This window comes from Pleurodeles waltl, chromosome 7 (genome assembly GCF_031143425.1).
Source record: "Pleurodeles waltl isolate 20211129_DDA chromosome 7, aPleWal1.hap1.20221129, whole genome shotgun sequence".
Classification (NCBI taxonomy): Eukaryota; Metazoa; Chordata; class Amphibia; order Caudata; family Salamandridae; genus Pleurodeles; species Pleurodeles waltl.
In genome coordinates, this window is record NC_090446.1 from 103,851,660 (window position 1) to 103,877,306 (window position 25,647).

The following is a 25,647-nucleotide window of genomic DNA, read 5'->3' on the forward strand; positions in this document are numbered from 1 at the left end:
TTTCACTTCTGAGGTCTGTTTCCGCTAGCCTTTTGATTTCGGTACCACCCCGGAAAAGGTGGTGGATTGGCATGTCTAAATACGGTGGGTGGAACATTGACTTCCGCCTGGCTGTAGGAGGCTACCGCCATGGTGCCTGTTGTTTCCGCCCTGGCGGTCGGTGTGGTAAAGTGATTGTCTATCTGAGATCTTTCTGCCATGATCATAATTTGGCGGTAATTACCGCCAGCCTGTTGGCGGTATTACCGCCACTTTTGCACCAACCTTAAGGTCATAGTCTGAAAAATGTGCATATTTTTCTGGGCACAATGTTAAAAATGCTGAGTCATATTATTTCAAATTGCCATTTATGTAAAATGTACATATATTATTGACAGGTACAAAATTAATTTATTCAGAAACTTTTGTTTCCCGGTTGGCTATAGAAGGCTATGAAAATTGGTTGAAGTCGATTGACTCAAAAAGTGTGTGGGGAACAAAACATTGGAAAATAAGGGGAGATGAAGCTTTGTTTTGAGCATGCCTGATACCTGTTCAAATGATATTTTTAAATGAAACTGTACAGCAGACACGCTGTTTCTTGGAACATTTGCTGTTTTATTATAAAAACACTACTTTGACCCATATATGTTAGAGTGAGATTCCAGACGGATGACCACGACTGTATGCTGATTGCTTCGCTGCAGCTGCTTATGTAGACTACAGGCCTCTTGCTGAGGTATGAAGGATGATGTCTTCCCAGGGGGAACCTGAAGGGCCGAATTAGAGCTTAACATGCTGTGCTCTAACATAGCCTAGGTAGGAACTATTCTTCACAATCTTAGTGACAAAATGGTAGCGTTATTTTTGTGTTTTACTCTCCTTGTCACAATTTTAATCCTATTGTGCTTCATCGTGCTAGTTATTGCAATACATGCCTTATTGTCTAATATGCAGTTACTTCAATAAAACCTTATTGAACTATACTCTGCCTCTGATTGTCCTTGCATACGTGAGACTAATGTAACTGAGAGAAACGGATGAGATCTGAGTGACCACGATTCCCCTGAAGAGTCATTTATGTCATGCGCCCGGTTGCCCAATCACCCCTGCTCTTTGGTGGAGATGAGGCACTGCTAATTAGCCGGAACAAAACCTGGATTAGGCTGACAGGTGTCACATGGTGCGGGTTCAGACTCAGTCTCCCGCAGTCCAGGGAATTCTGCTGTCCGAATCCAGTAGTCTCATTAGGATAATGAGAACCTATGCAACAGTATCAGGGTCGCCAATGACCTTAACAGCAACAAAAGCAGACTAGAGGAAGATCCACCAAACATCCTGCTCAAAGGAGGTAAAGAGACATCAGACTCCAAGCCGTGAATCTTCTCTTCTCCCTCTTCCATCACCCTCTCCGGTAGGGGGAAGCTTCTCTTATTTTCTGAGAGAGTGGCGAAAAATCACGCAAGACACCTGGATTCGGAATATTGTTCGAAATGGATATTGTCTCAGATTCACAAGTCACCCACAAACCGTAGCTCCAAAACTGTCCAATTACCATCTGCAATTGCTACGGTTGAAAGTCAACCTCCTGCTACAAAAACAGGTAGTGGATGCCGTTCCTCACTGAAATCGGGAACAGTCACTTTTTTCATCTGAAATATCTAGAATAAATAAGACAAAAATGAATTCCGAGCCATTCTGGACTTGAAAGTAACCAAGTGGATTTGGTGAGAAACGTTTTGAATGCTGGCATTGCATCATATCTATGCCAGTTACAACAAGGAGACTATCTCTGCTCCACAGACCTTCAAGATGCGTACTTTCATGTACAATTGCCAAGAAACATTGCAAGTTCTTGAGGTTCGTTGTGGGGCAGGATCACTGTCAGTACCAAGTACTTCATTTGGCCTCACGTCAGCACCCAGAACGTTCTCGAACTGCATGCCAGTAGTAGCTGTCCACATCTGAAAACATCATATCTTCATCTAACCATAACTAGATGATTGGCTAATCAAGGCGTCCACCTCTCAGGAAGTCCAGCTTCATTACAACTGGACCTCCGATCTCCTTCAACGGTTGGGGCTTCATATTAAGTACAGCAAGTCCACATCTACCCCTGTTCAGACTTTGCATTATTTGGGGGCCTCTAGCAACACCATTCAGGAAAGAGTATGTCCTTCGTAGGAGAGACTGTTATCGAGCTGTCTGAAGTGTCACTCTCTCATGAAAGCCTCTCATCCCATGTGAGGTCAGTATCATCTCTCCTGGGCTCTGTGGCCTGCTATGTCTTCCAGACTAGGAATGCCTGCATTCATATGCGCCCTCTCCAGGATATCTTGAGGACAAGTGGGACCAACTAATGGGCAACTGAGAGGACAGGATCAAATGATCCCTTCATGCAAAACAGTCACTGAAATGGTGGTGCTCTCCAGCCAACCTTTTTCAAGTGATGCCATTTCATCAACAAGTTCCTTCTTAGACCATAGTGACAGATGCATCACTACTAGGGTGGATAGCCCACATGGGTTGCCTCCAAATTCAGGGCACATGGTCTCAGTGAGAAGACCGATCACATCAATCTTTTCAAGCTGCGGGCAGTTAATCTATCTCTTAGTCTTTTGCCCACCATTCAAGACTCAGGCCCTCATTATGATCATGGCGGTTTGGCCCGCCATGCCGGTAGTGGCGGCTGAAGCCACCAGCCGGCATGGCGGGCCATACCGCCATATAATGTACATGGTGACAGCCGCCACCGGCAGCCTTCACCCACAGCCAGGCTCCTGCCGTCAGGCAGCCTGCGGGGAGTTGAAACACCATCCGCAAGGGTAGCTGCGCTACCCTGCGGATAATGTTTCATTTCCCACCAGCCTTTCCTGGGGGGCTATCGCGCCAGGAAAAGGCTGGAGGAGGGGGTGCCCCAGAGCCGGGTGCAGAGCCCCGTCAAGCAGGTTACTGCCCGATTTTCAGGCAGTGATCTGCATGATGGGTGCAACTGCACCTGCCGCACAGAGGCATTGACGGTGGCTCCATGTGGAGCCGCCGTCAATGTCCCGGCCGAGCCTTTCTGTGAGCGGGTGGGCGGAAACCAGGTTTCCGCCCGCCGGTTCACCGAAATGTTCATAATCTGTCCGGCAGGGTTCCGGGGTCGCTGGCGGTCAGTGTTTTGACCGCCAGCATGAACACAGTGGTTGTTTCCGCCGTGTTCATAATGACCACCTCAGTCGATTTGTTCAGACTGACAATACAACCACCATGTACTACCTCAACAAGCAGGGGGGGGGGGGACAAGGTCCAGACCCTTATCAAACAAGACCCAAACACTCTGGAAATGGCTTATAGCCAGGGACATAAGAATCACTGCTACTCACCTTCCAGGTGTGCAAAATTCTCAAGCAGACGCTCTCAACAGAGTTCTGCAAGAAAATCACAAATGGACCTTGCACAACAACGTCATACAAAACATCTTCAATTTGTGGGGCGCTCCAAAGATCGATTTGTTTGCCACCGCGGAAAACAAAAAATGTCAAAGCTTCACCTCAAGATGCTTCCAACCAGGGACAATGGGGAATACCCTATGGATCGACTGATCTGACAAATTTCTCTACCCCGTTCCACCGATTTCCCCCTATCCTCATCAAGCTGTCCCACTTGATAGCCTAGATGATCTTAAATGCACTGGAGTGGCCTTCTTCACCGGTTATAGTGTCAACATTTCAAGCTGCCATGCAGACCAGACCTTACAAAATTTGCAGGCCAGATGGTTCATCCCAATCTCTCCTCCTTGAATTTGGCTGCATGGCTCCTGAGCTAGTGTAGCTCGGACACTTGAACCTGCCACAAGACTGCATGGGCATTCTCAAGGAAGCTGAGAGGCCTTCAACCCTTTCTACATATGTCTTGAAGTGGAAGAGATTTTGCATTTGGTGTTCTTGCAAGAACGTGGACCACACAAGTTGCAGGAAGATGTAATTATTACATACTTACTACATTTCACAAAATCTGGCTTGCAATTTTCTTCAATAAAAGTTCATTTGGCAGCCCTTACTGCCTACCGAAAATGTCCTTCACAAACCTCTTTATTTCAAAATACCCGTGATCAAGGATTTTCTAGAAGGGCTGAAGAAGGTTTTCTCTCCCATTAGGCATCCTTCCCTCCCTAGGATCTCAACATAGTCCTTTTACGACCCATGCACGACCCTTTTGAACCCATTCACAAGTCATCCCTGCAACATCTATCATGGAAAACTGATTTCCTCGTAGCAGTCACATCAGCGCATAGGGTTAGCGAGATCCAGCATTATGTTCTCACAAACCATACAAGGTATTTCACTCTGACAAAGTTGTAATGAGGGCTCACACAAGATTCCTCCCTAAGTTTATTTCAGATTACCATGTCAATCAAATGATTTCATTGCAAACATTCTTTCATTATCCTTTGACCCCGCTGAAGAAACCCTTCTTTCTGAAGATGTAAGTATGGTCTTGAAATTTTATCTAGATAAAACATGTGACATACTCAGATCAGACCAATTGTTTATCAATTATGCATCCCGTTATTCTATAAGAAAGCCAATAAGGCCTTATTGCTAGACAGAAGGCACACTCTTTAAAAGAAATGTCCCTATAGTTGAAATTTGCAAGGCAGTTACATGGAGATCTGTTCACACTTTCACCAGGCACTACTTCTTGGACTCTGATGCTAGAACAGATGCTCAACTAGGACAGGCCTTCCTCAGAAATGTATTTGCTTAAATGGCCACTTTAGTCAATCCTCTGTCTTTTCCACCTCTCATGGTGGGGATGAGCTTGCTACTCTATTTAATGCTCATGACTATCAATGGTGATTCCCTAAGAGAGAATGAATGGTTTCTTACCTGTAATCCTAATTCTCTCTTAGGGGAATCTCCATTAAATCATAAACAACCATCCCCCCTCCACGGTGGAGGTGACAGAGTTAATTATGGGACCTACCTATTACTTGTGCATCGTGTCAAATAAAACTGAAGTAACTGCTGAGCATGATGAGATAAAGGCACAGACTCTGTTTTAAACTCGCACAATTACAGTCTATGGAGCTACACTGACCCGCTATCCTCCATTTCTATACTTTTACAAAAAAAGAGGGGTTGTGAAAGAGATTTAAGATGTTTTTACAAAACATTAGTTTTTTGTTTTTGATATTTTATTTAGTATGTAGTTAATGATATATTGCTTACCAATATTTTTGTTATCAATATGATTTAGATACTTTTGAGAATTATATTTTTGTTACGAAATTTACATTTAGAGGATAGAGACTTCTAGACGCATATCCCTTACCTTAGAATATTCCCCAGACGTCAGACTGGATCCGTAAATTTTTCATGAGCAGTACTCCTGCGTGTTGGTAGGTGGCGCTGTTCGACTCTGCATGGCATCGGTGTCTGTGACGAAAGTGACACGTCTAGTCCCTATATATGCGCCACCCTAGCGCGCTGATGTCAGTTTCTTTCTATGAGTTTCTGTAGGAAGCAGGCTCTGTATATACTATACCAAATTGAGGTATAATGTGCACAGAGTCCAGGGATTCCCCAGAGGCTTAACAGAGGCTAAAGAAGATAATGCCATGGGTGGCACAATACATGCTGCAGCCCATGGGGATCCGCTGGTGCCCCAATGTCCTGGGTAACCGAGTACCATATACGAGGGACTTGTATGGGGGCACCAGTATGCCAATTGTGGGGTCCTAGGCAACCATATTTAGAGGGAGAGAACACAATCACTGAGGTCCTGGTTAGCAGGATCCCTGTAAAAACAGTCAATGTATACTGACAGCAGGCAGAAAGTGGGGTAACCATGCCAAAAAGAGGGTTCTTTCCTACATACCACCCTCTCCCCAAACGAAGGACCATAAGACTAACCTTGCCCAGTTGAGTCTTCATTGTCTAAGTGGAAATATCTGGAAAGTCCATCAGCATTTGAGTGGTTACTCCCGGGACTATGTTCCACTGTATAGTCCATTCCCTGTAGGGATATGGACCACCTCTAAAGTTTGGGATTTTCACCTTTCATTTGCTTTAGCCATAGGAGGGGCTTGTGGTCTGTTTGAACAAGGAAGTGAGTGCCAAACAATTATGGCCTAAGCTTCTTCAAAGCCCACACCACCTCAAAGACCTCCTGCTGTATGGCAGACCAATGCTTTTCCCTGGGGGCCAGGCTTCTGCTTATGAAAGCCATAGGTTGGTCCTGGCGCTCTCCATTCAGTTGAGACAGTACTGCCCCTATCCCTACCCCAAGAAGCATCTGTTTGCACCATAAATTGTTTGGAGTGATCAGGGCTTCTTAGTATATGAGCGCAGAGCACATAGCCTGTTTGAGGTCATCAAAAGCTTATTAGCAGCTAGCTCCCCTTTTGAGGAACCTCCGTAGAGGCTAAGAGGAGGCAAGGTAATTGGGCATCCCACCTCCTGGTGAGTTTCTCTGAGTTCCATTATCATGCCTTCGAAGGTTTTGTTAAACCTTTCCACTAACCCATTGGTTGTGGATGGGAAGGGGTGGTAAACTTATAGGTTACACCACACTCCTTCCACATGGCTTTATGGTAAGCTGACATGAAGTTTGCACCCCTGTCTGATACCACCTATTTAGGAAAATCCACCCTGTAGAAAAAATTCCCAGGAGGGCTTTGGCCATGCAGGAGTTGGTCCTAAGAGGAATGGCCTCTAGATACCTGGTTGCATGGTCCACCACCATAAGTATAAATCTAATTCCGGAGGCTGTTGGAGTGCCAAGTGGCCAACAATATCCACCCCAACTCTCTCAAAGGGTACCCCAGCCACTGGTTGTGGTATTAAGGGGTCTTTGGGATGCCACCTGCCTTGCCACTGGCTTGGCAGGTAACACAGGAGCGACAAAACTCCTTTGTGTCTTCAGATGTGTGGGACCATTTAAAGTGCGGGGCAAGCCTATCCTGTGTCTTGCTTTGCCCCAAGTGCTCTGCAAGGGGAATGTCATGTGCAAGAGTTACCAGGAACTTCCTGAACTTCAGAGGGATGATCAGTCTACTCTGTGGCACCCAGGTTTAGGGCCCCCTGCTTCTGTGTAGAGAAGGCTTTTATCACATTACACCCTATGGGTACCCCTGAGATCCCCTGCCTCTTGTGCTGCAGCCTGCTGCCTTAAGCTTTCCACTGTGGGACAGGTGTTCTGGTCCATACTGAGTTCCTCCCTGGTGGGACCCCCTGCACCCAAGAGCTCCTGGTCAGCTTTGAACTCCTCTGGTGTAGGTTCCACCCAAGAAGTAGGCTCCTCCCCTTCAGGAGTAGAATCATCACTGGAGGCTGGAGTAGGGGATAACTTTTTACCCTGTCTGCTCTTCTTTTTAGTGCATTGTTCCTGGCTCCAGGGCTTCCTGTTCCCTTTGCTTTTTAGCCTGTGCTCTGGTAAGGGTAAAGATATGTCCAGGGATGCACAGCATTGCTGCATGGGCCTAACTCCACTTCAGCGCAAGCTGAAGTCACCAAGCCATCACTAGCAGACATTCTATAGGTAGATCAGAGGACACTACAATGTTTTTAGGGCCAGTAGCCACCCCCAGTTAATACCTGCCATGGGGTGGCCCAAAGTGTTATTGTGAGCATCAGTCACTTGGTACTGGTGACCAAGTTGGAATTGCTCATGTGACACCAGTTTTTCAGTCACCATAGTGACCCTGGCACCTGTGTCCCTGTAGGCCTCAGTCTCAACACCATTTATTAAGGGATGGTGCCTGTACTTACCCATATTAAGGGGACAGGCAGCTAGGGTGGTAAAGTCAATGCCCCCATCGGAGACCAACGCAGTCTCAGTGGTCTCCCTAACTAGCCCGGAGCCCACTACAGTCCCCGAGGTGAGCCAATTCTATACTTTTGGACCGACTACTAATATTACTGTTACAACTATTATTGCTTTTGCTAGGAGCAGTAGGAGTAGAACTGGTATTAGTAGTGGTAGGGGTCTTGGTGCCTTTTTTGTTTTTAGGACAGGTGCTGTCTACTGCCCTATGGCCTTTATGCTTACACACTGGTAGCACAAATGTTTTTTTAAAGGATGAGGATTTAGTCCAACCCTCAAAGAGTTTTGTGGGCCTGATGAAGACTCTTGTTTTATCTTTGCCCCACATTTGTCCTGATGCTTACCTGCTTCCTTCTTTTTGTAGTCACCATGTGTCAGTCTTTCTACTCACCCTGGTGCTGACCCACTTGCCTGCCTTCTTTCCCAATTTTTGGGGAGAGGTCAGATCAGAGTCCACCAGGTATTGATGCAGCTAATCAAAAATAGAGTTATTCAAAATGTTCTCTCTCAGAATCAAATTGTATAAGCCCTGATAGTCACTAAATTTGCAACCAGCCTTCCGGAGCTTTAACAGAGCAGTACACAACATCTGCCCAATCCAGGGAGGACTCCTTTTTGGTTTCCTTGAACTTAATCCTGTATAGTCCAGTGGTTAGACCAAAACCATTTTAAATTGCATTTTTGAGTGATGTATAAACATCTCATTTGCATCTTCCTCTCTGACAGTGAGGAGTTTGTCTCTGCCTTTGTCAGAGAAGGAGAGCAACAAGATTGCTGCCCACTGTCTTTGGGGGACCTTCTGTACTTTGCAGGCCCTCTCCAATGCAGTGGACCATTTATGAATGTCATCTCCCACCTTGTAAGGTGGGACTATCTATCTCAGGTTCCTAGAATCATAGGAGTCCTCCCTGATCCTGGTGTCCCTAAAGCTAAGATCGCTGACACCATGGGCCCTAACCCCAAATCCTGACTCTTCCTCTCCACTGCTAAGGCCTCCCTATCTAGGGCTAGCTGTTGCTGTTGCTGCTGCAGCCTGGCCTCCCCCAACCTCACTTTCTTAAGCTCCCTATCTAAGGAATCATACCCTGAGTTGGAGAAGTGGGTCCCCTCAGATACTGAGGAGACTTGGGTATTGACAGAGGGCCCTATCCCTCCTTCTGGGAACTCTCTGAACCAACCTTCTAGGGGTAAAGGTGGGCCACTAGAATGCCCCCCCCAACTACCTACAGTGCTCCCAGTAGGGTTGTAGTGTTCCCCAAATTCTTCCTAACCCTCCTCAGTGTAGCCTAAATCTACTAACTCTACCCTGTCTAGGGTGGGAGGATCAGTTTCTACATCCTCCTCCTCTTGGCTACCTGCATTGTCCTGGTCAGCCTGGAGGAGTTACCCCAGAAGTAGACTTTTATTGGGATTTCTCCCTGTCTTTAGTTTTTTGGACACACACAACTCCCTCTACTCTTGGAAAGTAAGACCATCATAGTGAGAGTCTGGGGCCTGAGAGGTGTGCTTTACTGAAGACATCTTGCTAGAGTGGTGTTGGTGCACCTGACTACACTAACAACTAAGCACCCTAGAAAAGGTTAGAGCAAGGGCTATCCTAGACCCCTAACTTACCCAAACTAGGAGACTAGAATTCCTGATCCCTAAGTTTAGTGTGTCCCTAACAACTAGTAATGGTCTTAACTGTGGAAGGCGACTAATGACAAAGTGGTAAGGCAATTGCAAGTGTCTTACTCTACCGCCGCACCATCAATGTAGGGAGCTGGCCCGGTGTGTGGTGGACACCTATGGTGTTCTCACCTTAGACCAGGTCCAGGTATCCCCTGTTAGTGAAGTGTAGGCAGTGCCTAGGAAGCCAGGGCTCTGTAGAAGTAGCTGTGGATAAGCAGCCAAGACTTAGCGCTGTTTGACTATAGTGGCATTGCATACGCTTTGCATGTCTCCTAGATGTCACACATGATAGAACCACACAATGTTGCAAAATTGAAGGTACATTATTATACAAACACAAATACTATATTACTGAATAGCCCCTCCTACCCCCCAACTGGAGGCATGTAAACACACTATTATAGCAATAAGCATTGCCAAAGGTATAAGGAAACAGTGAGGGCCCTAGGGAGAGGGCCAATCCATATACTAAAAAAGTGGAATATACAAGGCAGTCCCCCACCCAAGGATGTTAAATCAGTAGAGGAGAGCTGGAGAAACTAGGAACCACAAGAGGTGAGTACCAGAATGACCCCCAGCGACCACGAGAGCAGAGGTAAGTACATGGTTTTCCCCAAAACCAACAGGAGGACTTTGGAAAAGGATTATGGAAAACCCAACCAAGACTGGAAGAACCCAAAGGAGGACCTGCAAAGGAAGGGAACCAAGTCCAGTTTCTGTTGAAGTGTCTGGTTGTAGCCGGAGCCACTACCCACCCTTCTGTGGATACAGGACCAGGTCGACGGTGGACGAAGAAGGCCAGTAGTGCAGCACCGGAGATGACGAGAAGTCCCAGGAGTGATGCAAGTGGTGTCCCACGTCGGCGGTTAAGATGCAGTCGGTCAGTGGTGCTGGAAAACCACCACCAAGCGTCGGCAATTGCAAGAGACAGAGAAGAATCTTTGCAAAGCTGAAGAGGACCAGCAAGGCTCAGGGGACTCGACCTAAGGAGGGGAGTCCGGGGTGATCCGCAGCAGTCGGGAGGGTCACAGGAAGAGGAGGCAGCCCCCACAGGCAACTCACTGGCAACAGGCATAGCAGAGGCCCACACAGCACATCTGAAGAAGAGTACCACGTCACTGGAGCAGTAGGCTGGAGACTCTGCTTTTCAGGAAGGAGTGCTAGGGGCCAGGGCTACAGGGAGACTGATTATCCCTTGGAGGAGAGCAAACAAGCCTTGGTAGCTGCAATAGTCGCAGTGCACAGGAGTACTATCCAGCAAGGAGAGGCAAGGGCTTACTGTCTCCCAAATTGGACAGCAGGTAGAGAGGACCCATGGGACCACTCCAGACCATCACCTGTGATGCAGGATCCACACAGTCCCGGAGGAGAGCAGATCCACGCAGCCGGTCTTCGTTGCAGTTGGTGCCTGCAGATGCAGGGGAGTGACTCCTGAAAGACTAGTGAGAGCAATACTGGGGGAATCCTCTGAGCCACAAGAGTGCATGGAATCATGCCACCAATGCTGGCATTAATATTTGGGTATAATTGCTCCAGTATTGGAACTTTCATAGATTCACATGCTTGAATCATTCCCCGTCGTCGAGATGGGAGTCCCCGGTACCTTAAAGACAATGTCCCAAAGACATAACCTCTATAACAAACAAATTCTCTTCATTTTAGCAACCCAACCAAGTCTTTATGTAAAAAGGACCAAACTTGAACCTCAGCCAATCAGAGAGTACCACCCTTTAGAACCCTCCTGAGAGAAGCTCCAGCACCTCAGATTTTCTACCGCACGTCGTGCTAGGGAGTCTCCTCTGGCCTCCGCTCAGTTTGTTCTTGTGAGAGAAGATTTTCTCAATATATCTGAATTCCTTTTGCTAATTGGGTGTCTCTGATTTACACTTCTACCTTCTGGAGCCTGTTATACCAGCAGGATGTTGGACAGGGAGAGGAAAAGTCTCTTTAGAACCTGCAGCACTTGTGGGAAGAAAAAGCTCCATTCAGAAGACCCTCATACACAGGGTATATAATGCCTCTACCCTGAACACTCTGTTGCTGATTGTAAGGTATGTCATACCTTTTCATCAAAGACTTTGAAAGATTGAGAGGGGATGCTGTTGATATGGCTCCAAAAGCTTAAAACAAGAAAAAACCCTGTCTCAGATTCTGACAGTGAGGAGTCTTCGTGGTCTTCTAGGAAGTCACAAGAGGCATAGATCACCTCAATCTGAAAAGGGTTCAAGACGACCCTCAAAGACTTTTAAAAAGACCTCACAGGGGTCTGATGAAGGCTGCAGTCTCATCTTCACCTCAGGAAAAAGGATCCTCATCTAAATCCAGCAATCTGCCTTCAACATCGAAGGAGGTCCCAGAATCCTCCTCAGAGCCTTCTACACCCCCTCCAAAGGTGTTGACGACATTTAGAAAGCCTACTTCAGCCTCTGAAGATAGACCATTGACAACGATTCCACTGTCGATGATGTAATCGTCGTCGACGAGAACGTACACGGCAGCTACATCGGCGGTGACGACGATGACGGTAACCTGTCTGGCGATGGTGACTTCTTCCTCCTCGGCGACGTGCACGACGACGGTAACAAAATCGAGACCGTCGAAGATGACGGTCCCGATAACTCCATCGACAACACTGTCGACGGTGAGGATCCCTTCATCTACACTGTCGTCGACGACACGGTCGACGGGAGCACTTGGACTGCAGGAGACGACACTGTTGACGAAGAAGAAGAAAATGCAGTCTGCGTCTGGAAGAGGAAATATTACTCCAGGGGCTACATCCCCAAGTAAGATTAATCTGATGATCCCGACTCATCTTCTAGAAGAAGATTCAGATGATGGGCCGTTCGGGGCAGCCCATAGCCCTTCGCAGCTTCATGTAAAGTGCCAAGAGGAAGATGAAGAATATTATCAGCAATATTATTCTCCTCAGCAGCAACAGACTTATATTCCAGAAGAGATGGTTTTCCCTTATATCTGGTCTATGTTGTCAGATTACAAAAGGAGATTTCCGTCAGTGCCACAGCCGGACATTCAGACGGTGCCTTCTCCATCCATACCTGCCACTCCAGTGCCACAACCTAGAGCATCCCTAGATCGGCCAGAAGTACCCCACAAAGGTCCTTTATGCAGGTTACGGACTCTTCGGATGAAGAGAGAGGAAGAGGAATTGCAGGACAACTTGGATTGGGACAATTGTATATATTGCCGACACCCCCTTCTCCGTCGCCTACCCCTGTGGATTCTCCCCCTGGAGATATTGGGGTATCCATAATTTGCTTGAGAGGGCGGCAAAGAGATTTGGGATACCCATGCCATCCAGACAGATGGATTGTTTTTTATACGACTTCAAGGAGCCGTATCAGGAGTGTTCGCTCCATACCTATAGTTGGATATATCTGGGAGGAAGGTCTCAAATTAATGAGAAATCCAGCTACGGTAACTGCAGTCTTGCCCAGGTTGGACAAAAAGTAGAAGGCCCCAGAGGACGCCCCAGTGTGTCTTGTTAGTCACCCGAAACCGGACTCCGTTATAACCCAGGCAGCGCAGAGGCGTTCTAAAAATCCATCAACGCCACTTTCAGCTCCTCCGGACAAAGAGGGTAGAAGACTAGACAACATTGGGAAGCGTTTCTCTTCCATGTCTGGCCTCATAGTGAGGGCAGCAAATTCGTTGGCAATCCTGGAGAGGTATGACAGACAGCTGTGGGCTGAAACTGCCTCGTATCTAGATCACGTCTCGGAAGACTCTAAGGCGAAAGTAAAGAAGATCCTCTTGGAGGGTGAGCACACCTCGACTGAGGTGATTGACTATGGATATTGCAACAACAGCTTTTCGGCAACTAGCTGGCGGAGCAATGCTGCGGCGTCAGGGTTGGTTAAGAGCAACATCCTTCCGTCCAGAGGTTCAGAACAAAGTGTTGGACCTCCCTTTTGATGGAGAAGCATTGTTCGGCAAGCATGTGGATGAAGCCTTGCAGGCTATAAAAACAGATACAGACACTGCAAGGTCCTTAGGGACACTTCAATTTACGAAAGTTCCTTTTTGTGCTTCCAGAGGTCGGGGAGTCTCGACATATTGTGGGGGTTATCAGAGTTTTTGTTATCCCTCCTATACTACACAGCAGTTTCGGCCTCAGTATACCCAAAGGCAACCACCTCAGGTGTCATATTCCAGACCCCCCCTCCTAGGGGGAGACCGCGTCAGGGTAAAGAAGCAGCCAGACATCAATGACAACTTTCAGGCTCTGGCTACAGCCTTGCCACAGAGCAGGAAGATAGGAGGAAGGATATCACACTTCTACAAGAAGTGGGAGCAAATTACATCAGACCAGTGGGTCTTAAACATTGTTTGATTTGGCCATACTTAGGAGTTTGTTCAACACCCACCTTCTTGCCCTCCTCATACCTTCGTGCAGAAGCATCTAAAACAACTCCGGCTGGAGGTTGTGACCATGCTCAGAAAGGGAGCAATAGAGAAGTTCCTTCTTCGGAGAAAGGCAAAGGTTTTTACTCCAGCTTCTTCCTGATACGCAAAAACTGGGAATCTTGGCGTCACATTCTAGATCTCAGGGGCCTAAACAAGTACCTCAAACGCCAAACCTTTCGCATGGTCACATTGCAAGATATTCTTCTCCGCATCAACCATGGAGATTATATGACGCGTCTGGATCTGCAGGACGCATACTTTCATATTCCAATTTCACTTGCCCACAGGAAGTATCTTCGTTTCGTGGTAGCCGGCAGCCATTTCCAATTGAAAGTCCTTCCATTCGGCTTGAAGTCCACCCCCAGGATCTTTACAAAGTGCTTCGCTCTGGTGGTGGCTTTCCTAAGAAAGAAGAAAATGCTAATTTTTCCCTGCTTAGACGATTGGCTCATCAAGGCGCGGTCATCTCAAGCAGCTCACGACTCATCGGCTTGCATAGCATTATTCGGTGAGCTGGGTCTCACTCTGAATCACAAGTCAAACACAAGGGTAACAACCTTCCTAAGAGCAAATTTTGACACCATCAGAGACTGAGCTTTCCCGTCGATGGAGAGAAAAGCAAAACCCGTTTCCTTGGCAAGCAGAGTGCAAAGAAAAAAGTCTCTTTCTGTAGGCACTTACAAATCGCTTCTGGGGATGATGTCTTCTTGCATGCAGTTAGTCCCATTTTGTCGCCTAAGAATGTGTTCCCTGCAGGAGGAATTAGATCTCCAGTGGACACAGAGAGACAACTCGTTTGACGATCTGATCATTGTGACTCCTCGAATGGTCCAGGTTCTCCACTGGTGGAAAAGTCAGCGGAACCTCCTAGTAGGTCTTCCTTTCCTACCACCTCGGCCTCCATTGGTCATCACGAAGGACGCCTCCCTAGAGGGGTGGGGAGCACATCTTCAGGATCTTCAAATCAGTGGGAAGTGGAGCAACTCCTTCCAAAAGTATCATATCAACTTTCTAGAGTTGAGAGGGATCTTCTTGGCCCTACAGACTTTTCTTCCAAGGATAGAGCACACAACAGTTCTCATAAGGACCGACAATACTGCAGCGATGCATTATTTAAACAAACAAGGGGGAATAAAATCTCTCCTCTTGTCTCGGGAATCGAAGACGATTTGGGATTGGGCCATTCGCAATGGTATCCGTCTACGAGCAGAACATCTACCAGGAAGGCAGAATGAGACAGCAGACACCCTCAGCAGACTGACTTCCTTCTGTCACGAATGGGAATTGAATCAGGACGTGCTCGACCAGGTCTTCAGAAGGTGGGGGAAACCCAAACTAGATCTGTTTGCAACCCCGCACAACACCAAATGCCGCTATTACGCAAGTTTGGTTTACCATCCGGGCTCTTGCGGGAATGCGTTTTTGATGGCATGGTGCGGAATATTTGCCTACGTTTTTCCACCCATTCCTCTGATATCAAGGGTGCTTTCAAAGATCAAACGGGAACATTGCAGACTCATCCTGATAGCTCCATTTTGGCCTCGCCAACATTGGTTCTCCGAGCTACTCCTGTTCTCAGAGGCGCCTCACATTCCGCTGAAAGTGTCGCCACAGCTCTTGACGAGGAACGAGGGCCAGATTTTACACCCAGACCCCAGATCACTCAAGTTATCGGCCTGGCTCCTGAACACAATGAGTTCGCCCATTTAGACATTCGCCCTGAGTGTCGGGATATTTTGGCAAAGGCCAGAGCAGAAAGCACCAACAAATCGTACTCATTGAAATGGAAGAGATTTTGTTTGTGGTGTCAGAAAGAGCACATTGACCCACTATTAGCTCCGCTGGAGCGAATACTACCCTATCTCCTCCATCTGGCATCTACAGGCTTGGCACATGTATCCATTAAGGTGCATTTGGCAGCGATATCTCACTACAGACGTTCGCCGACGGCTCCATCTCTGTGGTCACCTAGATTAATTAAGCAGTTTCTCAAAGGGCTCTTTCGAGTTTTTCCGCCAGTAAGGCCTCCTCCACGGTCTTGGCAAGTCAACACGGTTCTCTCTCAGCTTATGGAGCACCCATTTGAACCTATACACAGAGCGGATCTGAAGCATTTATCGTGGAAAGTGGCTCTACTTCTAGCCCTTACTTCTTCCAGGCGGGTCAGTGAGATCCAGGCGTTGACTATTCAGTAGCCTTTCCTCCAATTTAAACAAGATAGTCCTACTTCGTACGAACCCCAAGTTTGTACTAAAGTTGCCATCAGACTTTCATATTAACCAACCAGTGGTTCTAAAATCTTTCTTTCCGAACCCAACGTCTCCGGCGGAGAGAGTTCTCCATTCGTTGGACATCAAAAGGAACCTCAAGTTTTACTTGGAAAGAACCAAGAGTTTTAGAAGGTCTACTCAATTTTTTGTGGCATATAGGCCCTCATTTCAACCTTGGCGGGCGGCAACCGCCGCCTGCCAAGTTGAAACCACTGGGCGGCCGCCAATGCGGCCGCACTCCTGTGGGGCCTATTTGGAGATCCCCGCCGGCCCAGTGGAGATCTCAGCCGCAACACGGGAGCCGGCTCCAAATGGAGCCAGCGGTGTTGCGGCTGTGCGACGAGTGCAGTTGCACCCGTCGCGCTTTTGCAGACAGTGAAAAGCTGCATGGGGCCCTGGCAGGGGGCCAGTGGCATGGGCAGTGCAGGGGCCCCGCGACTCCCCTTTCTGCCAGCCTTTTCATGACGGTTCAAACCGCCATGAAAAGGCTGGCTGGAGGGGGACTCGTAATCCCTTGAACCGCCGGGACTAAAGTGGCGGGAAACCGCCGGTCCCGGCGGTGCGACCGCGGCGCTTCCGCCGCGGTCGTAATTCTCCAGGAAGCCTCGTCAGGCTGTTGGCAGTGCTTCCGTCAAAGCAGCCCTGGCGGTCAAAGACTGCCAGGGTTGTAATGACCCCCATAGTGCCCCTAGGAAAGGACAGGCCCTTTCTAAGAGAAGTATAGCCAGATGGATAGTAGCGGCTATAAACTTTTGCCACCAAGCAGCTGAAAAGCCTTTACAGTCCTCAGTAAGGGCGCATTCTACGAGAACTGCATCAGCGCTGTTTGAAGGTGTACCCCTGCAGGACATTTGCAGAGCAGCCACCTGGAAGACGACTCACACGTTTACGAGACACTATTGTATGGATGCCATTCACAAGGGAGATGCAGCGGTAGGTCAGGCGGTCCTGCGACATCTGTTCCAGTAACGGTGAGCTCACATTACCTCCCTCCATCCTTTTTTTCTTCTTCGCACATTGCATGGCTTTAAGTTTGCTTTGTTGTATTTGCATATATTCCTTATACCATTATATATATATATATATATATATATATATATATATATATAAATGTCTGTGAAACTATAGGATATTATATATACGGAGTATAATGTTTTCATGCTATTAAGAACAGCTCGACAATCTCTGATTGAGGGGTTTTGGATGTACGTTTAATGCAATGTGCTCTTAATACTGCTTTTTAGTCTGATTCAAGCATGTGAATCTATGAAAGTTCCAATACTGGAGTAAGAAAATAAGTTACTTACCTGTAACTATAGTTCTCCAGTATTGGAATCTTTCATAGATTCACATGCAACCCACCCGCCTCCCTGGGGGAGCTCACCTTTGCATATCATATGTTTAATCGTCGATTGGTGCACTAGTGCTTATAAAATCTGAGGTGCTGGAGCTTCTCTCAGGAGGGTTCTAAAAGGTGGTACTCTCTGATTGGCTGAGGTTCAGGTTTGATCCTTTTTACATAAAGAATTGGATGGGTTGCTAAAATGAAGAGAATTGTTTGTTATAGATGTTATGTCTTTGGGAAATTGTCTTTTTTAAGGTACCGGGGACTCCCACCTCGACGACGGGGAATGAGTCAAGCATGTGAATTGTGAATCTATGAAAGATTCCAATACTCGAGAACTATAGTTACAGGTAAGTAACTTATTTTCTTCCGACATATGTGACAAGTTGTGAGTGACCTGTGACCATTACATTGGTAAAATGGGTTCCCTGTACTTACAAAGTCCAGTGCATTGGAACTGGAGTTTATAGGGGCACCTCTGCTCATACAGTGGTGCCCTCACACACAGGGACCTGCACACTGCCCTCTGGGCTAGGAGGGCCTACCAAAGGGAGGACTTAGTGATGTGGTGAAGTGATCAGCAGTGAAAGGCTGCATGCACATTTTCACACAGGCTGCAATGGCAGGCCTGCAGACAGTTTGCATTGGCTCCCATCGGTGGCATAATACATGCTGCAGCCCATGGGGGACCCCTGGTGTACTTGTGCCCTGGGTACCTGAGTACCATATACTAGGGTCTTACAGGGGTACACCAGTATGCCAATTGTGGGGTTTAAAGGGTACCAAAGCAACCACATTTAGAGGAGAGAGCACAATTACTGGGGTCCTGCTTAGCAAGATCCCAGTGAAAACAGTCTAACCACACCCACACTGAGTAACTGGCAAAAAGTGTGGGTAACCATGCCAAAAAGAGTGACTTTCCTACAATGGAGATCCTCTAAGAGAAAAGGAACGATTTCTTACCTGTAATCCCAGTTCTCTCCTAGGGGATCTCCATTGAAGTTATAAGCAACTCTCCCACCTCCCCAGTGGAGATGACGGAAGTATTCATAGGACCTACCCATCAGTCACGCATCGCCTCAAAAGAACTGAAGCAACTGCCACTTGCAGGGCATGATGGGATACTGGGGGTCCCTAGGGTCTTTAAGGCACAGATTCTGTTTAAACTTAAATAATGACAGCAATGGGGCTACACTGTCCTGCTATCCTTCATCTCTTTGCTTTTACCATAAAGGGTTTGTGAAAGAGATTTAAGCTGTTTTCTCAAAAGATTAGCTTTAAATTATACATATATATGATTTTCATGGCCCTTTTTTAATTACAGTCTGAATAATTGGGCCATTGCAGCCTGTTCCTGTAGGCTGTGAAAAGTGGTTTGTTTTTTTTTCTTTCTCTAAAGTGACTGCAGGCCTTCCAGAAGAAAGGAAAACATCTATCTACACTTAAGAAAATATACTATGAAAAACTGCTCCGTGGTCCTCACACGTGGGTGGGGCTATTCATTGCTTTACTATTTTAAAAACGTGCTTTTAATTTAAAAACAAAAATTTTTTTAAGAGTAATTGTGTTAATTTAAATTAACTTTATACTTAACTTTTAGACATTCTTAATATTAATAAATATTTGACTCTAGGTATTTTGTAAAATAAATCTCTCAGAAGAATTAAAATTTAATATATTTAAATTAATTGAATATTTCAATAATAAGTTAATAGTTATGTAGCATTTTTTTTTTATTCTTCATTAAAACTAAATATATAGAATTAGTTTACATAAATATTTAACATTAAAATACTTCTAGTATCCTCTTTTTACGTTTGATACATTTTTTCTTTTACAATTTCCCTAATACTTTGCCATAGGGCTATCTCTGCCTAAGTGTGAAAAGTTACAAGTAGTGACTGTACACTAGTAAATTAGGCCCATTCGAGGGGTGGGAACATGTAAGTCTTCACTTTGTAGTAAATGTACTCTAATAAATGGCTTCCAGCTTAAAGTAGTGAATTTACTACAAAGCGTCAGAGTAATTTCACAAGTGTAAATTTTCTTGTGTGTAAATTTAACGTTGTCAATAGGCCACTGAAATTACAATTTAGCATACAGTGTCTTCCATCTGAGTGATCTTGTATAACTTATCTTGATTCATTTGTTTTTTATTTTAATTTAAAATACATTTAAACTCAGAGGGTCCATTCTAAAATGTTTCACTGCTTCGTTCTGGTGTTGCAGAAGTATTATATTCTTGTGTGCCTATGGACCCTTCATCTACTAAACAACATGTCACAGGTAAGTAACATTTCCTTATTTGGACTTACCTGTGTTCTGTCCAATTTAAGCATGTTAAAAGGATGGAAAGCTGATTCCCTTGCCCGGTCAAACATGTGACCATCATGCTTCGAACAGCTGTCAGCACTTAGCTATCTTATGCATCCTTAAGGAGTATGCTAACAGAACAGATGTTTCAATTGAATTCAAATTGTTAGTATTTATTTTGTGCTACAACCTTGAAATTTTGTCATGACAGTTTTCTTGTGCGTTGGATACATGTTCCCAAAAAGCTATACCATAAGTACATCCTAATGAGAGGGTCCTTCTTAATTGTAATCATTTATGATTGCAGGCGCAGAATTCGAATTTGTTGCGATGAGTTAAATCTTTTAGTTCCTTTCTGCAATGCTGAGACTGATAAAGCAACAACCTTACAGTGGACTACAGCATTTCTGAAGTATATTCAGGAGAAGCATGGTGATTCATTGAAAAAGGTGACTTCATAAAGCAGTGTCATAATCAGAGTTCTAAGCGAAATTTATCAACATAGATCACCCTAAGAAATCGCAAAAGGGCACTTTCTGTTATCCAATATTGGATTTTTCATAGATTCATATGCTTGAATCATTCCCAGTCCTTGAAAGTCCCATGGTACCTTAGGAAAGCAGTATGCAACAAACACCATAGGCTATAATAGCAGTAGGGCCTGTTTTCACTAGCCTATCTATGTCCTTTTTAAAAACCGGACTAAACTTGAACTATGACCAGGCACCAGCACCCTCTAGAACACTCCCAAGAGAGGCTCCGTCTCTCAGATTTTCACCAGATGTTGAGTGTGAAGGAAGTCTCCCTGAGCTGTGCTCAGTTTTTTTTCTTCTACTTCAAACAAGGAATTGTATTTGTATCTATATTTACTGTCTGGATCTAAAGGCCGCTTTAGTCCCTGCAAGACCTGTGAAAAAAGAGTTAATGTGGATGATCCACGTAAGAACTGTACTTACTGCCTTTACCCTGACCATAAGTCAAAGCGGTACAAGATTGGTTGCACTTTTTCTACCAAGACGCTAAAGGATAGAGAAGGCAGATTATTATTGTGGCTGCAAAAGACTAAAGCCCTAAATACATCTTCAGAAGAAGATAGTGACTCTTCACCATAGTCACAAAAGAGAGCCAGATCTCCAGAATGCCCTTCTGATGAGAGGAGAAAATCCCTCAAAACATCATCAAGTGAGGGAATTCAAGAAAAAAGAGAAACAAAAAATTTCTCCTCAGAGGCAATTTAATCTGCTCCTACTACTCCACAAAAAGATATGCCTCAGACAGACTCGTCGACAACCGGGAAAAAAAATTCCTTTCAAAATCCCGTTGGCGAGAATATCACTGTCGACTGTAACATCGTCAGCGACAACTGTCACCACCATCTCGCCAGCGAGGTAGTCTATCGCACTTACAACGACGCAACTGCCATTGATGTTCCCATCTCGTCGACGAAGGCTATGGAGATGAAGGGCAACGTTACACCCCCACTGACGTCAGCCCCACTGACGAAGACTCCTCCATCGAAGACCTCAGTTATTGCTACGTCAACATCTCCATTAACAAAGACCTTGTCAACGATGGCCCCGTCAACGTCAACTTTACTGTTCACTCACATGCCATTGACAACACCGTTGACGAAGATAACATTTTAAAAAACATTTGTGAAGCCTGGACTTCCATATTCCACCAGTATATCACCTCTGATTCCAAGCCATCTTTTAGACATGGAAGATTCAGATGATCAGGGCCCGTTCGGACCAGCCTACAGAGCCTTGGATCTCCAGTAAAATATCAGGAAGAGGATGAAGAATACTATGAGGGCGACCAAAAGCCATGGCTTTGAGGATTACTATAACCAGCCCTCTACACAGAAACGCCTGGAGAGTTTTTTAAATATTATTCTGAGACACAGCACAAACATTATGACTTTTTTTATGCCTCGCTCCTTGGTTCAGGACCTTCAGGTTATGCGATTACAGACAGTGTTTTCCTACACAGCCAGATGCACCACCATCAACACTGCCACAGCCTTTCCCTTCTTCTCCGCTAACCATCCCACCATCGACTAGCCCTAGAATGACATCTCTGTCAGATATAGTTCCACCACCTAGGGATAACCCTTCGACTTCGGAAGACAATGACAGAGAGGAATGCATGATCCATGAACATCCAACACATCCGGATGATTGGGAAGACTATATTATTCCCACCCCATCTCCACTGCAACATCAGCCTGTTGACTCTCCTCCAGGGGACATTAAAGGGTTTCATAACATTGTGGAAAGGGCAACAGAAATATTTCACTTTCCTATAGCAGTCAAGCAATCCAACTGTTTCTTATGCAATTTCAAAGACCGGGAACGGAAATCAGTCCGGTCAGTACCTTTTATTGACACATTTGGCAGGAGGGTATAAAATAATGAAAAACCCTGCTACGATGGCAGTGGTCTTACCCCGCATTGACAAGTAATACAGAGCGCCAGATGATTCTCCAGCATGCTGGACAGGGCATCCCAGACCAGACTCCGTAAACTCCCACGCGACGCAGAGAAGATCTAAAAATACATCCGCCCCAATATCAGTGCCACCAGATAGAGATGGACACTGCCTTGACCCAATAGGCAAAAGATCTTCCCTCATGTCAGCCATCACAGTCAGAGCTGCCAATTCTTTAGCTATTCTGGCACGCTGTGACACGCAGTGGTGGTCTGACATCCAGGAAATGCTAGACCTGATTCCGGAAGATCGAAGACAGGGGGCAAGAGCATTTCTCCAGAAAGGCAAAAGTGCCTCTTCAGAAATTAATGACACTGCCATGGATACAACCGCCACAGGTTTCAGGCAACTGGCAGGCGTAGCTGCCCTGCAACACCAGGGTTGTCTCAAAGCCACATCATTTTGACTTAAAGTTCAGTCAAAGATACTTGATCTGGTTTATGATGGGGGACACACTCTTTGGCAAGCACATAGACAAGGAGCTTCTTGCCAATAAAACTGATACAGATACTGGTAAGACTATCAGAACCTTGCAATATAGAAATTTGCCCTTTTGAAGCGCAAAGGCAGAGGTTTCCCCACCTATAAAGGGGAAAAATACCAGCGCTCACAGCAATATCAACCTTATGCTCGCGCCACGGACCAGCACACTACATCACTAAGGAGGGCACCTCACTGGCCCTGTTCATGGGTGCTATCCCCCCCCACCATCCCCCTCTTCAGTCTCTCGATCAAGTTCACTTCCGCAATACAATAATTATCCTAGGATTGGTCACCCTCACTCGGAATTCCTAATAGGTTATCCCACACCACTGGACGCATAGCTCTACCTTCTTCTCTCACTCTTCTTCCCCCCCTCACTCTGTTTCTCATAAACTGGATTAAGTATTATAGATAATAAAAGCAGCGTTCGATGCTCAGCTGTATGCAATACTATGTTCTCCACATTAATAAAGAGATTTAAAAAAAAAAACCTTAGCCTCAATATAGACCACCACAAGTTTACTGCCAATCAACCATGGCTGATTTCTCTAAGCAAGGAGCTCACCGGAGAGTCACATCAGACCACAGAAACAGGTTGCAAACAGTGTCCAAACCCATGTACCAGCTACACCACCTTATTCTCACTACGTGGATGCAAACATTTCCTACCATCTCCACTATTAGAAAAACATCACTACAGACCAATCGGTATTGGACCTAGTCATTTATGGTCATACTTTGGAGTTCACTGAGAAACCACCAAAGAATCCACCAAGGGGTTCGCTCCTCCCTCATCTTCACTTATTAAAAATATAAGCCATATGGAAGCTTTTCCAAGGTCACAGTGGATCAGAGAGGAAAAGGATTCTACTCCCTTTTTTTCATCATAAACTCAAAAAAATCAGGGGACTAGAGAACTTTCCTAGACCTTGGGCAACTAAACGAATATCTCTGCAAACAATCTTTCATAATGATTACTCTCTCCGACATACTAAACTTACTGAGCAGCAGAGACTAAATGACATCTCCAGACCTGGAGGATGCATATTTTCCTTTTCCCATTCATCCCAGACCTCGCAAGTATCTCTGATTCACAGTAGCTGGTACCCATTATCAATGCTGAGTTCTCCCTTTCGGGCTCAAATCAGTTCCACGCATCTTCACAAAGTGCTAAAAGCTTCAACTCCACAGCAAGCGCTCAAAGCCCCAAAAGCCCGCCTCACATTTTTTCGCAAACTGGGTCTCACAGTCAACAAACGAAAATCCCTAACTACCCCTACTCAGATGATGACATTTCTAGGAGCTGTTCTAGACACACTCCAAAATAAAGTCTACCATTTGCAAAAACAATAAGAGACTAACAGCCTTAGCCAGCAAAATATCAAGAAAGAAGTATGTTTCAGTGAGATTGTTCAAATCGCTCCTGGGTCATGAGCTCTTCGGCACTCAACCTCTTCCTGGTGGTGCGTCTCAAGGTGAGACCGTTACAAGAGAAACTACAAACTCAATGGAATCAATCTCAAGGCACCTTCGAAGATCTGATATCCATCAAACCAAGAATGATACAGATGTTGGAATGGTGGTCCCACCAACCTCATCTTTCCCAAGGCCTTACGTATCTGCCATTGGTTCCCAATTTCATCATTATGACGGATGCGTCAAAGGACGGCTGGGGAGACCACCTCCAAGACCAACAAATCCAAAGGAAATGGTCCACACATCAGAAGCTTGGAACTCAGTCATTTTCCTCACACTGCTAGACTTTCTCCCAAGGATACAAGGTTCTCTCATAGGGGATTTCCTTGTATAGTCATAAGAGTTGAAGAGTTCCATCTGCCTGGGGGGACCCCGGAGCACTTTTTCAAAATATCTTCTTAAGTGTTGATGTTCGCCTTACTTCAGGAAGGCCTGCAAAGTCACTTAAGAATGTCAGTATGCAGCCTAAAGGAAAGGCTACAGAGTCCAAAATTCTTCATCTTGTCTGCTTTCAGAAAGGGCAATATACTAAGGCACATGCGTTCAAATGCATGAAAGAGTTGAACAGTTTTGCAGAAAAAATGTAATGCAGAATAAGGATGGAGTGCAGGGCAGTGTAGCCTATAGGTTGCCATTATAAATGAAGAAAAAGAAGACTGTGTCCTTAAGAACAGACTGACCCTCCAGTATCCCATCCTGCCTAGGGTGAGGCAGTTACCTCAGTTCTTTTTTCTGGCTCCTGCTGACAGGACCTTGGAGCATTGAGCTCTATCTTTTTAGGTTTTTTGCACATAAATGGAGTGACAATATCAGTAACAACTCTTTCACTCGACGTCTTTTGACTTTCTTTCTTGAATGGTGTCTTTATCTGACAGGATTTCAAGTATTTGTCCCTGGAAATGCCCATGTTGTGGCAGAAAAAAGGCCAAATCAGGCTCTCATGATGTCTGTATCATCTGCCTACCTTCTTCACACCTTTCTGCCTCATGTAATATCTGCAGGTCATTTTCCAGGTGTACCCTGCACCACAGGTAGAAGATTCGCCTTCAAGGGAAAGCAGAGAGGCGAAGCCAGTGGGACCTCTGAGCGAGGGGGAGGTCAGTCTTCCACCAGATCTCTTCCCTCAGCCTCCAGTGGACGTGGAAGGTCTGAGAGGCATTTTTCTGGGAAAAAACTCCTTTGGTCGACATGTTCGCCGTTGAAGTCTGGCTCGTCATCGCACAAGCGTTGTTGAAGGATGTCAAGAGACCGCACAATGTCAATAGGCCGCAAGACGTCGATAGACTGCATGACGTCGAGGACTCCGGATGCTCGGCGTCGAGATGAAGGAAACGTCGCCATCGTAGTCCGACGTTGAGGTCTAGGTCGACGTCGGTACAT

General features: G+C 45.9%; 1 protein-coding gene across 2 annotated transcripts in view; it reads left to right on the forward strand.

The window, feature by feature from the left end:
- The window catches only part of TCFL5 (transcription factor like 5), a 480,737-nt gene that overhangs the window by 332,994 nt on the left and 122,096 nt on the right, over nucleotides 1-25,647 (forward strand). For both annotated transcript variants that reach the window (XM_069243180.1, XM_069243179.1), the window contains exon 5: nucleotides 20,126-20,267. In XM_069243180.1, coding sequence (XP_069099281.1) covers nucleotides 20,126-20,267 — 142 coding nt within the window. The remainder of the gene's footprint in view (nucleotides 1-20,125; nucleotides 20,268-25,647) is intronic.